This window comes from Mobula hypostoma, chromosome 17 (assembly GCF_963921235.1).
Source record: "Mobula hypostoma chromosome 17, sMobHyp1.1, whole genome shotgun sequence".
Taxonomy (NCBI): Eukaryota; Metazoa; Chordata; class Chondrichthyes; order Myliobatiformes; family Myliobatidae; genus Mobula; species Mobula hypostoma.
In genome coordinates, this window is record NC_086113.1 from 6,057,015 (window position 1) to 6,071,808 (window position 14,794).

General features: G+C 38.4%; 1 protein-coding gene across 7 annotated transcripts in view; it reads right to left on the reverse strand.

The window, feature by feature from the left end:
- Positions 1-14,794, reverse strand: part of LOC134357810 (sodium bicarbonate cotransporter 3-like) — a 147,856-nt gene that overhangs the window by 60,017 nt on the left and 73,045 nt on the right. For 4 of the 7 annotated variants that reach the window (XM_063069485.1, XM_063069487.1, XM_063069486.1 and 1 more), the window contains exons 7-9: positions 13,489-13,833; positions 6,423-6,535; positions 1,242-1,399 (exon numbers count right to left, since the gene is read on the reverse strand). In XM_063069485.1, coding sequence (XP_062925555.1) covers positions 1,242-1,399; positions 6,423-6,535; positions 13,489-13,833 — 616 coding nt within the window. The remainder of the gene's footprint in view (positions 1-1,241; positions 1,400-6,422; positions 6,536-13,488; positions 13,834-14,794) is intronic. The other 3 variants (XM_063069489.1, XM_063069491.1, XM_063069490.1) reach the window with 1 other exon arrangement.

Consider the following 14,794-nt stretch of genomic DNA (forward strand, 5'->3'; position numbering starts at 1 on the left):
ATTGCCGCAAACAGTGAAAGGGCAAGCAATGACGAGGCGAGTTTGGGGGATGAATTGATACAGACGGAGTTCTGATGCCCATACAACTGCCCCAGGTGCGAGGGTGTATCACTCAAGGCACCATAAGCAGAAGTCAGGGCTCGGGCAAAGGAGATTCGATTTCAATGTTCGCACAGCTAGCCCTGGTACAAGGTTGCATCACTCTGGGGGCCGAGTTGATCTGAAGAGCTTGAGAGCGGCTTCAGGCTAGGCGACAAAATCTGGGCCAGAGTCAGTTGCTGGGCAGTGTGGTCTAGGCTCGGGGCCTTTCGCAGCTGCACTGCCAGGGTCCTAGTGCGAGGTACAATGCGCTGTTCAGACAATTTAAAAGCCAGCCCAGATCAGAGGCAAGAGATGATCTTGTTCACTCTCAGGGCACTGGAGCATTTCGCTGATCTGCTGTTGGGTCAATTTAGGGATGAAAGCCAATTTTGCACATTCCCTGCGATGGTCATCTCCATGGTGCTCAGGCTATGAAGACTGCCCCGTACCCTCTAATATGAAGAACTGATAAGCAAGGCTTTGGGCCTACTCCGAGGTTCAGATGTGAGGACTCATTTTTGATTCTGAATGCTGTTGTTCACTTCAATTGTTTGCATGCCTTGTATTATTTTTTCTTTCTTCCTCTTGTACAAAAAGTGCTTGTCTTTTATTTTTATTTTTATTCTTTTTTTCTTTAAATTGGGTTCTTTGGGGTTTCTTGCTTTGTGGCTACCTGTGAACAAGCAAATCTCAAGGTTGTATAATCTATACATTCTTTGATAATAAATGTACTTGAACTTGATCGGGTTTATGGTGATTACTGAAGAAAATGGTTCCATTATCTTCAGTAATCATCACCTAAGACTAAATATGGTGCAAGCAACTAGAAAGCACAAGTGGAGGAATCAAGTGGTTGTGGATGTGGTGAACTGTGTGTCAATATGCATGTGCTGATAATTTTGAGCATGCTGAGGAGGAAAAAGAAATTTGGCCATATAGACGGAGAGCTAAAGTAATGGTAAAGAAGTGGAAAGATGGGCATTGTTGGATTTGTTAGTTATAGTCAAGAAGGCAAAAGCAGAACAAGCATGAACAACAGTACTGAACCAAAATTCGATGAGGCCAGTACTGTATATATATTAAATATTGCAGAAGAGTGCAGCATATCTAATAGATAAATTTACATAACCAACATCTATCATCTTTTGTATTAGCTTCACCTGGTTGGAATGGGAACTTCTGTGAGCCCTGTGAGAAGAATAGCAGGAGACAGACGAACAAAGGCTATTATGGGTCTCTCGAGGAAGTCCACTTCTCCCACTAAGACATTAGAAGCCTCAGCGCCCGCTGGAATCTTTTTCATGAAGTTCATGTCCACCTGTAAACGTGTGAAAGGGACGAAATAAGAGCTCAGCAATTCAAAATAATCAAGAAACACAGAAAACAACTAATTAATTCTGTAACACAAAATAAGACAGAATTTTGAGCAAAAATTTGTTTGACTTCAAATTTTTAAAAATAAACTAAGATCTTATCTTCTGTATATGAATTTTCTTTGCTGAATGTAGGTCAATTTTTTTCTGAATTTATATTTCATTAAATGGTGAATTGGGAGCTTTATCCAAATGGTAGATTAGTTCAGGGACTAAAGTCTCTGGTATACTTTTTCAAAGTTAAAGCCTAAAGTCAAAATTTAAACTGATAAAATCAACCTTCTTTTTGAAGTCATCCTCCTTATTCCAGTCATTTTTTATGGGAAACTAGATTTAATGTTAACACTATAGTTATAAAATATTTTGACTTCCAAGTATCTGTCAACAAACATTGCTCATTGCTTGTTACAAATTCCAAGATCCACACTAACTCAACACAAACAAAATTAATGACCACTGAACGTTTATTTCTGCTGATATATAATAATCATCACCATACAGACTCCTGATTTGGCACAGACCAATATTTAAAGAAAAGCACAGACAAGCAACAAAACAATGTACACGACAGTAATATACAAGAAGCCATTGAACTCAAAACTTACTGCAGGCCTCTTGCTTCTTATACCAAGCGCGACACAACTACAGTGCCAGGACTCAAACTCCAGTCCAACCAGGAGTAAAGGAAGGCACATTTAAAACCAAAAGGCCAAAGAAAGGCAAAAAGAAAAAAAGAAAAGAAACAAGCAAAAAGTCGTAAGAAAGATGCAGGCACTAAAATACCTGCTGTTAATTGTAGGCTAAATAATCTACAAGAGGGGAAGAAAAAACTTATATGAACTACAATTAAAAATTGAAGTTTAACAACAGAAATCAAACAGGAAATTTTGAGATAATTTGAGGAAAAATGTAGATCACACTGATAAAAGAAACTTCTCCCTACCATAAGCTACAATTAACACATTTTACCACAGTACATGTTTTGTTAATTGTTAGTAAATAAAGTCACAATAAAGTCTAATAAAGTCACAAATTTTATCCTTAACCAACAAACATATCATAGCAGAAAGGCAAAGGATCTGCATTTTCAGACTGCACAAATTATGTGATTTAAGTTCAAATAATTAATGAAATATCTATTCAATAAACTTGAGCATAGTTTTGAATATCTTTTTCAAAAACAGGGTATATAAAATACTAATTATGATGCAATGAAACAAAACCAGTTAGATTTTGAGGGGGAAACTGCTATAATTTTTAATTAACTTATCCTTTCATTGGTGCTGGAATAAACAAACTTGGGAATCTCATTAGCAATTTTCAAACTTAATTGGTTCCAGGATCGGACTCAAAGATGTACTACTCTGATATTTCACAGACAATTTTGTTTGCAGTTTTGTTCAACCTGAGATTCCTAATTCCTTTGAAAGGCATTCACTAATATGAGCTATTTTTTTAGATATGCGGATAGGCACAAACTGTAGAGGCTAAACTATTATTGACACACTGTAAACTTGCTCTCACAATACATGAACGTCAGATGGATTTTAATCACCAGATTATCTGTAATACCAGCAGTGAGTTGAAGATCTACCCAAGGTTTCTTAAGTCTAGATTTTCTTCAAACACTTCTTTTTAAAATATTACATGCTAGTGGAATCTTTCCTTCTCCCAAGGCAAGGCTTTGAAATAAGACTTTAAGTCTGCTTCAGCTTTCTACTTTTACATTCCCAATAGACACCATTCCTTCCATTCGAAGTTCAAAGTACATTTATTATCAAAGTACGTATACAATCTTGAAATTAGTCACCTTGCAGGCAGAAACAAAACAAAGACACACAATAGAACCCTTTTTAAAAAACCCACATAACAAAGACCATCCAACACCCAAAGTGAGAAAAAAAGAACAAATCGTGCAAACAATAAAAAAGTAAACAAGTAACACAGAGTAGACGAACCGCAGAGTCTACAAAAGTGAGTTCACAGTCACAGAGCTGGTTCAGTGCTACAGCCGGTCCAGGTGCCCCATGGCCACAGGCCACAGGCCAGTTCAGCACTGAAGCGAATGTTGATGGTTGTAGGCTACGACTACAGGGTCAATTCAGCACTGAAGTTAGTAAACCTCAGAGTAGTGAGCTGAACACTGGGTTGTCCTTCACCCTCAGCCCTGACACTTTGGTCAAAATGTGCAAGTAGTAAAAAAAAAGGTGAAGAAAAACATATGGAACATGAACATGAGAGTCTACAGCTGTGGAGTCCATTCAGTATTGAGGCAAGTGAAGCCCATCCAAGAGCCCAGTGGCTGCAGAACAGCAATTGCTCCTGAACCTGATGGTGTGTGACCCAAGACTCCTGCGCCTCCCGCGCCTCCCACCCGATAGTAGTAGCAAGAGATGCAGCCTGGTCAAACGCAGGGAGACATCGCTGAACACCTGTTCATTTTCCACTCTCATCCTCGACGATTTTAATCTCGCTCAATGCTTTAATCTTCGCAGGGTAATGGCGCCAACCACAGGTTTGGCTTCCACTAGCAAGTCTCAATGCTGCATCCACCAGCGATGGCTGCCCCAGGTGTACCAGCACTCCTGAGAGTCTAGTTCGCTGCATCCCCCAGGAGATCGCAAAAGCACCAGATCCTTTAGTCAGTTCAAAAGGGCATCCATAAAAGGGAAATTACAGGCTGCAGACTGCAGTGATCACAGTTCAGAACTGTGATCTACTAGAGTATCGACCAGTTTTGTGAGCAGTCTGCAAAAATCACTATTGGTCACTGGTGCCACCTTGCCTACCAACCTCTATTCCGAAAGATGTTCATTCAACACTCAGTCTTTCATGTTATCTTAAGAATCCATAATCCTATGTAGCTGCACTAATGTATAGTTTAATTTCACAAGTTGTTAGTTCTGTGTTTACAAGTATGATAAAATTGGTGACCCTGTTGTGATTTAAGCTTCCAAAACAAAAGAAAATCTTTCTTAATACCAATAGGGATATCAAAACGTGCCTCTACACTACAAACAAGAAAAAATCTGCAGATGCTGGAAATCAAAGCAACACATACAAAATGCTGGAGGAACTCAGCAGGTCAGGTAGCATCTATGAAAAAGAGTGTAGTTAATGTTTCAGCCAAGACCCTTCATCAGGACTGAAATTTATAAGAATGGTGGGTGGGGGGGGGCGGGATTTCATAGAAACCTATTAAGCGTTGAAAGGCCTAGACAGAGTGGACATGGAAAGAATGTTTCCCCTAGTGGGGGAATCCAGGACCAGAGGGCACAATTTCGTAATAGAGGGACGTTCATTTAGAATGGAAATGAGGGGGGATTTCTTTAGCCAGGGAGTGGTGAATCTGTGGAATTCGTTGCCACAGGCAGCTGTGAAAGCCAGGTCACTGGGTACGTTTAAAGCAGAGGTTAGTAAGTCAGGGCATGAAGAGATACAGGGAGAAGACTGGAGAATGGGGTTGAAAGGAAAATGGGTCAGCCATGATCTTGAGCAGGTTCGACAGGCCAAATGGCCTAAATCTACTCCAATGTCTAATGGTCTCATGGCCCCTTTGAGCAAGTGTGAAAGCAGAATCAGAATCAGTTTTACATCGCTGATGTATGTCATGAAATGTGCTATTTTTTAGCAGCAGTGCAGCACAGTACATAAAATATACTATAAATTTCAGTAAGTACAAAAAAAAAGTAGTGCAAAAAGAGAGCAAAATAGCAAGGAGAGTTAGGTAGTGTTCACGGCCCATTCAGAAACCGGATAGTGGAAGGGAAGAAGCTAAAATGTCCTTTCCCTTTATGGCAACCTGTATGTTGCTTCTGTCCAGCTAACAAGGATAGAACGGTAACACAGTGCTATTCCAGCACCCGTGACCTAGGTTCAATTCCTGTTGCTGTCTATAAGGAGCTTGTTCACTCCCCTGAGTGAGTTTCCTCCGGGTGCACCAATTTCTTCCACGTTACAATGATGTACAGTTTAGTATATTAATTGGTCACATGGGTGTAACCGGGTGGTACAGGCTACTGGGCCAGAAGGGTCTGTTACAGTGCTGTATCTCTAAATTAAAAAAAAAGGGGATTGTGCACTTGAGGGCAAAACTCCTTTCAGATGCACAATGCTCTAGAAAATAAAATGGTTTCTTCTACACATCAGAGTTCCAATTACTATGCTGCTTGCTGAGTACAAGACTACCCAAAAGCTATAATAGCATGAATTTTAGACAACTCTGACCCAACTGGCATTAAATCTAAGTATGTTTCAATACATCTAAATAGGTGAAATCCAATTTCTAAGCAATTGTCCAAAGTGCAAGCAGCAGCTACCTTGGCTCTACCCCTATGATTCACGATGTCCTCCAAGAATCTGATGTGAGAAATTGTGAATGAGAAAGTCTAAGAATTATCCTTTCACTTGTCAGTCGTTAGCCAAGGCTACATTGTCAGTTCTTCCTAAGTAAGTGATCCACTGTTGAGTTTACCATTCTCAGAATTTATAACTGATCTTGAACAACCAAAAGATTAAAGATTAGCTTTATTTGTCACATGTAAATCGAAACGTACAGTGAAATGGGTCACTTTCATCAAATCAAATCAGTGGGGATTGTACTACATCACCACGTGTCCAGTAGCATGCCCACCTCTTATTAATCCTAACCCGAATGTCTTTGGAATGTAGGAAGAAACAGAACATCTGGAGGAAACCAGTGGTCACAGGGAGAATGTACAAACTCCTTACAGACAATGGCAGGAACTGAACCCCGATCTTCTAGTTGCTTGTGCTGTAAAGCATTGTGTTAACCACTACATTAAAGTGTGGCTAGTTATCACAATGAACTGAAATAGTCATTCATTCAGAAAAAGGTCATTTTCAGTAAGGTTTAAATACAGCTTCAATACAATTGTACATATTAAATAGTTGAAAATAAATTAAATACTTACAACTACATTTTGACAATTTCATGCAAATAATTACCTTGCTGAAATCCACTGTGCTGTTTTCTCTACTTGCACTACTATAAGATGATTTGTTTTCAACGCTCTTGGTCTCCAGAATACCTGGTGCAGATTGAGGAGATGCTAGAATTCCTGTTTAAGATGCATGGTGGAAAGACACATTTAGCAATTTACTCATAAAACACAGCAGGTAACTCTTATTAACCAAACCATTTAGTTGTTAGATTTGGAGGCACACAGCATTACAGCAATTTGTAGGGTTTAAGTACACCTCAGTGGCCGCTTTACTAGGTACAGGAGTGGAATCCGGTGTGATCTTCTGGTACTGTAGCCCATCCACTTCAAGGATCAGCATGCTGTGCGCTCAGAGATGCTCTTCTACACACAGTTGCAACATGTGGTTATTTGAGTTACTGTCACCTTCCTGTCAGCTTGAACCATCCTCCTCTGACCACTCTCATTTACAAGATGTTTTTGCCCACAGAAATGCCGCTCACTAGATGTTTTTTTTTGTTTTTCGCACTATTCACTGCGTAAATGTTAGAGAACTGCTGTGTATGAAAATCCCAGGAGATCAGCAGGTTCTGAGATACTCAATCCACCCTTTCTGGCACCAACAGTCATTCCATGGTCATAGTCACTCAGATCGCATTTCATCCCCATTCTGATATTTAATCTGAACAAGACAACCTCTTGTGTGCATGCTTTTATGTATTCAGTTGCTGCCATGCGATTGGCTGATTAGATATCTGCATTAATGAACTAGCGTACAGGTGTACCTAATAAAGAGACCACTGAGTGTATATCTTCACTAGTGTGATTAAGCAATGTTCCTGTAAAAGTAGCAATTTAACAAACAAAGCTTGGTGCTCATTGAAGGTGTACTGTAGAACCATTCAAAAATTCTTTTCCATTATGTGTCATTTTTATTAAAATATGATAAGCTGAGATATGAGGCCCTGAATAAAGGACAAATTAAGAATCAAATAGAACAAAGCCTGCTTGAAAATAATTAATTGCTTATTTGTCTACCTTTGGATAAAAGCATGAAAATTCAAAGTACTGTAGGAATGAGGTAACAGATAATAAATACTATGGTTAAATGTTTAACGGTGCCTTTTAAGACTGCCAAAATGTCTAGTACACGAGGGCATGCATTTAAGGTGAGAAGGATTAAGTTTAAAGGAGCTCTGCAGAGCATTTATTTTTAAAATACATAATGGTGGATTTCAGCTACTAGGGGCAGCAGTTGAGGTAAATATGAGCTGTAAGGTAATATTACAGCTAAATAAGACCTTAGTCAAACCCAACTATATTCAGTTCTGGTCACCTCACTACAGGAAGGATGTGGATACTATAGAATGGGTACAGAGGAGATTTATACGGATGTTGCCTGGATTGGACAGTGTGCCTCATGAGAATAGGTCGGGTGAACTTGGCCTTTTCTCCTTAGAGCGACGGTGGGTTAGGTGACCTGATAGAGGTGTTTAAGACGATGAGAGGCATTGACCAGATACTTTTTCTCAGGGTTGAAATGGCTAACACAAGGAGGCATAGTTTTAAGCTGCATGGAAGTAGGTACAGAGGGGATATCAGGGGTAAGTTTTTTTTTACACAGAGAGTGGTGGGTACATGCAATGCACTGCCAGCAACAATTGGGGAGGCGGACACAGTAGGGTCTTTTAAGAACTCTTAGATAGGTACATGGAACTTAGAAAAATAGAGGGCGACGTGGTAGGGAAATTCTAGGCAGTTTCTAGAGTAGGTTACATAGTCAGCACAACATTGTGAGCCAGAGCCTGTAATGTGCTGTAGACTTCTATGTTCTATGGTATTTAAGAGGCTCTTAGATAAGCATATGAATATGCAGAGGATGAAGAGATATGGACTTTGCGTAAGCAAAAGAGATTAGTTTAATTGACTGTTTAACGACTAATTTAGTTTAATTTGGCACAACATCAGGGCTAAAGGGTCTATTGTTGTGCTGTAGTTTATTGTTCTACTGTATTTTTCCAATCTAACTTGTCCAGCAACATCTCCTCCACAATCTCCATTAGCACAGGTGCACCACAAGCCCCCTGCTCTACTCGCTTTACACTTACGACTGTGTGGCTAAGCACAGTTCTAATGCCATACTTACATTTGCTGACAACATCACTGTTGTAAGCTGAATCAAAGGTGGTGATGAATCAGCATATAGGAGGGAGATTGAAAATCTGGTTGAGTGGTGACACAACAATCATCACTCATTTAATGTCAGCAAGACCAAGGAGCCGATTATTGGCTTCAGGAGGAGGAAACTGGAGGTCTATGAACCAGTCCTCATCAGGGAAATCAAAGGTGGAGAGGGTCAGCAACTATAAATTCCTGAGTGTTATTATTTCAGAGGACCTTTGTGCAATTGCAATGAAAGCACAAAAGTGCCTCTACTTCCTTAGAAGTTTGCAAAGATTCAGCATGACATCTAATAATTCGACAAACTTTATTAGATGTGTGGTGGAGAGTATATTGACTGGTTGCATCAGACTGGTATGTAAACACCAATGCCCTTGAATAGAAAAATACTCGAAAACGTAATGATACAGCACTGTCCATCACGGGTAAAGGCCTCCCCACCACTGAGCACATCTACACAGAGCGTTGTCGCAAGAAAGCATCATCCATCATCAGGGAACCACACCACCCAGGTTATGCTCTCCTCTCACTGCTGCCATCAGGAAGGATGTACAGGAGCCTCAGGACTCACACCACCAGGTTCAGGAACAGTTATTACTCCTCAACCATTAGGCTCTTGAACCAGAGGTGATAACTTCATTCATCTTCACTTGCTCCATCACTGAACGGTTCCCACAACCTACAGGCTCACTTTCAAGGGCTCTTCATCTCATGTTCTTGACATTCATTGCTTGCTTGCTTGCTTGCTTATTTATTTATTTATATTTTGTATTTGCATAGTTTGTTGCTTTTTGCATATTGGTTGTTTATCCACTCTGTTTGATTCTATTATGGTTCTCGGATTTATTGAGTGTACCCGCAAGAAAACGAATCTCGGGGTTGTATATGTGACAAATATGTACTTGGTAATAAATGTACTTTGAACTTTGAATTCAATGCTGTTTGAAAGAAACCAGATTTGATTTGATGCAAGTGACCCAACTTTTGTAAATATTTTATTCAAAACTTCAGTGGTTCCTAATTTAACAGGTAGAACTTGCCTTTTAATTAAAGATAAAGTAATGGCATGTACAGTGTTTGTGATCAGTAGGGGACCAATAGTACTTGCTGCAAATCTCAATAAAAACTTTGACCCTGCATATAGCAATCTTGCTGACAAGAATCTGAGGGAAATACTGGAAGGATTCGCTATGTCAAAGTCTTCTGCATCAACACAAGAGTATCACAGGAGTATCACATGGAGAGCCCAAATTTAGGCCCAGCCACAAAATGAGAAAAAAAATTGAGTCAATCTCTGACTTAAATGTCATTTTTGTAGGAAAAATAAGGCTTAAATGCATTAAAACTTATAAATTCTTAACTAAATGAATTAGGATAATAATCCATAAATGATAAGTAACGAAAAATTGGAAAGATCGAGCGGGATTTTAAAATTCGTAACAGGTCTGATTATTTATTAAAGTCTTATTTGAAGCAGCAATTCGCCCTATTCAAGTTAATGGGAGTAGACCCATAGGGCCATCTTGACCAGAGTTAAAAATTCTTTGATAAGTTTCAAGCAATTGATTCAAGTTCTCACTATCTCAACAAACTTGTATGTCGGAGTGTGTTCTTTTGGTGAATAATGGACTTCCAATAGCCAACTTCTGTATTCCCATTTCATTATATGCATATGTGAAACTCAGTAAGGTTCTGCAAATATGAGTGGTGAACATGTGATAGTTTAGCTCGACACAGTGATGTGATGAAATCATCCGTATGGATTGTGTGGAAAACCAAGTGTTTTCACCATACCTTGAATCATGAGAAAATAATAAACCAATTTAACAATTTTCTGTGAAACCTTTTAACTTATCCAATATTTTTGATATTAACTCTCAATAACAAAGAGAACTATCTCACATTTCCTCCCATTGAGTCTATCTGCGAAATTTTTGACCACTCACATATCCAATCTATACACTCCTTTAAGCACACCGTCCTCACAATTTAGTTCCCTCTCCATCTTTGCTTTTGCCAGCAAATATGATAACACTAGGTCCCTTCAGCTGAGTCATTAATATGGATCATTAATAGCCGAAACCCTAGTAACGATCCTTGTGATACTCAGATCGTCACAGCGTGCCAATCTGAAATTGATCCATTTATCCATACTCACTGTCTTCTGTCAGTCAACCAATGCTCTAACCAAGCTACTATATTTGCGCAATGGAATGAGCTCTTATTGAAAATGTAGAGTGGTCATGGCAACAATATTTTCAATAACGCAGAGTCAAGGACCAGAAGGCACAATCTCACAATAGAAAGATGTCAACATCGACAGATAGACAAAGTGGATGGAATGCAGTATTATAAATTACAAGCGGAGTTCAAACATGCTAAATAGAAATTGATTAGAAAGTATCCGGCACATAGAATTAGGCTCTTCTTATTTTCAGCTGCCTTTATTTTACTCTGGTCTGTTTCCAAAAAAAAATGATAGTTACACAATACTAATGGAACTGAATTCAAACTGATTAGTATTTTGCTGACTCCTAAAGGAAATTATAATTTCCTATATTTAATGCAGGAACAGACAAGCTGCCAATTTAATCTAAAGGCCAAAGTAATAAATGTCATTCATGTCATTAGCAGTTACCATCTGACAACCATCTGAAATGAAAAGAGATATGACCACATTATACAAGTGATTAATAATTGAAATGGGAATTTGGTTCTTAAAACTGTCATTTTTAAACAAAATAAATGTTTTAAGAATCAGCCACTGATAACTCTTTACTCCATGCATTTCAATCAAAGTAATACCACTTCCACAGCATTAAGTTCATAACAGTATTGATTAAACATATTCTGTATAATCACAGATGCTGCGTTCAAGAGTTGACAATGTGCTTAGAGCATGGAATAAATCTTAGAAGCCGTGTTCATATTAAGAAAGAAAGCTATGTGAGGGAGAGAGGGAAATAAGGGATAGGGGTGAAAAATGATAAAGCCCTGGATACAGAAAAGAAAATATTTGTCTCCTAAAATACCTTTTTTTTAAACAAGAGACAAATATAGTTATTTCCTGGCACACTAGATTCAGTTTTATAGTAATAATACTAATAATTAACACAAAATGCTGGAGGAACAGCAGGACAGGCAGCATCTATGGAGTAAAATAAAAAGTTGATGAATCAGACCGAGACCTTTCATTAGGCTCTGGATTACCAGCACCTGCAGAATCTTGTCTTTATACAATAATAAAATGAGGCAAACATGCTGTAATCATTACCTTGGTCATGGTTGGTTTTGCTTTCCTAAATAGAATGGTTGTGTTATTAATTGTTCCTAGATGTGCAGCCCAGGAATATTGGACTACTGGCATGGGCTTTGAATTTTTATATATAATGCCCCTCCATCTTTATGCCCCTGTGACTTTAAAATTTAGTTCAGTTAACCCCACACTCAAATTCCCACCTTGCCCTTGACTAACTTATTTGGAAAATTACTTGACCCTGCTTGGTTTTGATTCTGTGAGATTTTCAACATTGTATTTTTGCCACACTTTATGATAATCACGTCCTTCCCTACGCCTGAAATCATGGTCAGACTTCTGCATTACAATTCAATTTGCGAAAACGACGTTACAGTACAGTACTAAACAAAATCATAACTTGACCAAAACGATGTCCTGCAGAGTTTGAAGTGATAGCCAAGGATAACTTTAAAAATGTTCATCAATGTCACCCTTCACTAGCAGCATTCATCTGCATTTCCATTATGGGGATATTGCATCTACACACGAACACAAACTTTAAATCAGAATCAGGTTTAATAACACCGACATGTCACAAAATTTTTGTTTTGTAGCAGCAGTATAAAGCAGTACATAAAAATTACAAATTACAATTAGAAATATATATTTTAAAAAGTTAACTTCAATAAATAGTGCAAAAAGAGAGCAAAAATAGTGAGGTAACGTACATGGGTTCGTTCATTGTGCATTCAGAAATCTGACGGCAGAGGAGAAAACGAGCTAAAACAAGTTTCTGTATAAAACTAAAGAAGTGCAAAACAAACAAAAAAACTCATAATATACAGTATGTCAGTGATAATATGCATGTCAGGTCAGCCTCAGACTAGAGGGATGTTTGTATAGAATGGAGATGAGGAGCAATTTCTTTAGCTAGGGAGTGGTGAATCTGTGGAATTTGATGCCACAGCTGGCTGTGGAGACAAAGTCATTGGGTATGTTTAAGGCAGAGGTTGATAGATTCTTGATTAGTCAGGCCATGAAGGGATACGGGAAGAAAGCAGGAGATTGGGGCTGAGAAGGAAATGTATCAGCCATAAAGAAATAGCAGAGCAGACTTGATAAGCCAAATGGCCTAATTCTGCTCCTTTGTCTTCTGGTCTTACAATAAACCTGATTCTGATACAGGAAGAACCAAAAGTCATTTCAGTTATGTAGGCAAAAGCATTCAACACAAATCAAATGCTCAATACAATAAATTAGAGGCACTGTTTATGATGAACACATAGAATAAGAAAATGGAACGGTCTTAACAAAAATATCTACATAATGCCTCTATCTCAGCTTTAAAAAAAAGACGTATGACTTTCTTTCAATACAATGTTGGATGAAACTATTCAACTTGAAATTTTAAGTTATTAATGGCACATAATGAACGTGATTGAGTGACTACATTGAGAAATGATTCAGCTGCTGCATGCAAGCTGGATGGAAGTGAAACTCATCATGTGCTTATTTATGAAATGAATAAGCATGCATTTCTTTTTTAATTTTGTCCTCAGTGATTTAAAAAAACACTTGTAAAACTAATACCGCAACATGCCATGTGCCAGAATCATTCATCGCTATCAGTGCTCCACATGCACAAGGTGATACAACTGTTTCTGATATTTGCCTGTTTTATGTTCACCACATTCTTCACGTGTTTCCACCTGTCCTTCCTGTACCTCAAATTCTTCTTCAGGGGGATGGACTATCACATCAGGAATATCCTCACCAGCACAAGACACCAGCAACTGGCTCTGACCCCGAAAGCGATGCTCAGGTTTTGGACTGCAGGGTGGTGTATTTTGAGGGGTGGGAACTGGAGTGGTGCACCTTGAACCTGCTACAGATCCACTCTTGGAACCAGGCACCAAGGAGCCAAATGGAACGGAAAAAAGAGAAGCTCCTTTCAATGAGAGACTTGAGGCAGACAGACCAGCACGGAGAGAAAGGCGGGAGGCAGAAAGGCCATCCCCTATCATCAAAACAAAAAGATACAAACAAAATACCATAAATAGAATTTAAGGAACTACACACATTCATGCAAACAGAAAGTTTATTCAAATTAGATGTGGCTGGCTAGACATTCCCTTGGAAGTATGAAATGCACAATTTAATAAATTAAATTACACCACACTCTACATTAACATTCCAAAGTAAACTGCTGGATAAACGATTGGTTAGTTTTATAGAAAATGAAGGCTTCTGAAAGATTGATAAATGAGCATTCATTGATCAAAAATTAGACTGCAATTAAAAACATTTTGTTTCTGCATCATTTATGCAGCTTCAGAAATGATTAAATTTGGTATGGCCTATCAAATTAAACTGAGAATTCCCATGCTGGATTTCTTTACTTGGGATTTAATACATCATTATTATGCAACAGTCTACTATGATTAGCTGTATAGTAACAGTTGTCCATCAGTTGAAGATCTAATCAGAGATATATCTCCTGAGTAATGTCATTTAGTTTTTCAATCTCTAACGTAGTACCTAGCTTGGTAGAATTACTAACCCCTTTGACATTACATGTTAATTTTTCCCTTTTATTAGAGCACGTTTTTTTCAAAAAGGTCTTATCAATTGCCTCAGTAATCTGTAATGAAAGTGTTTCCTGTAAAGAATGTGATCTATTGTCATTCTGAGTTTTACAGCAAGTTCTTTCTGTTATTTATAGACATATTATATGTAACATGAGTGCACTGGACAACTTTTACAATTCAGCCACAGACCTGTCATGTTAATAAGTAAAATTTATAGCAAATTCAAACTTAAAAATTGATAGCCACATGCCAGCAGTAGACTCCCAACGTCTGTAATTATATCTGCAAAAGCAGAAATGCCTTTGATTTATTTTGGCAGCTGCCCCCTACAAGCAGTCGGGGAGGAAAAAACACTGTTAATGAATAAATACACATTCAAACACACCGATA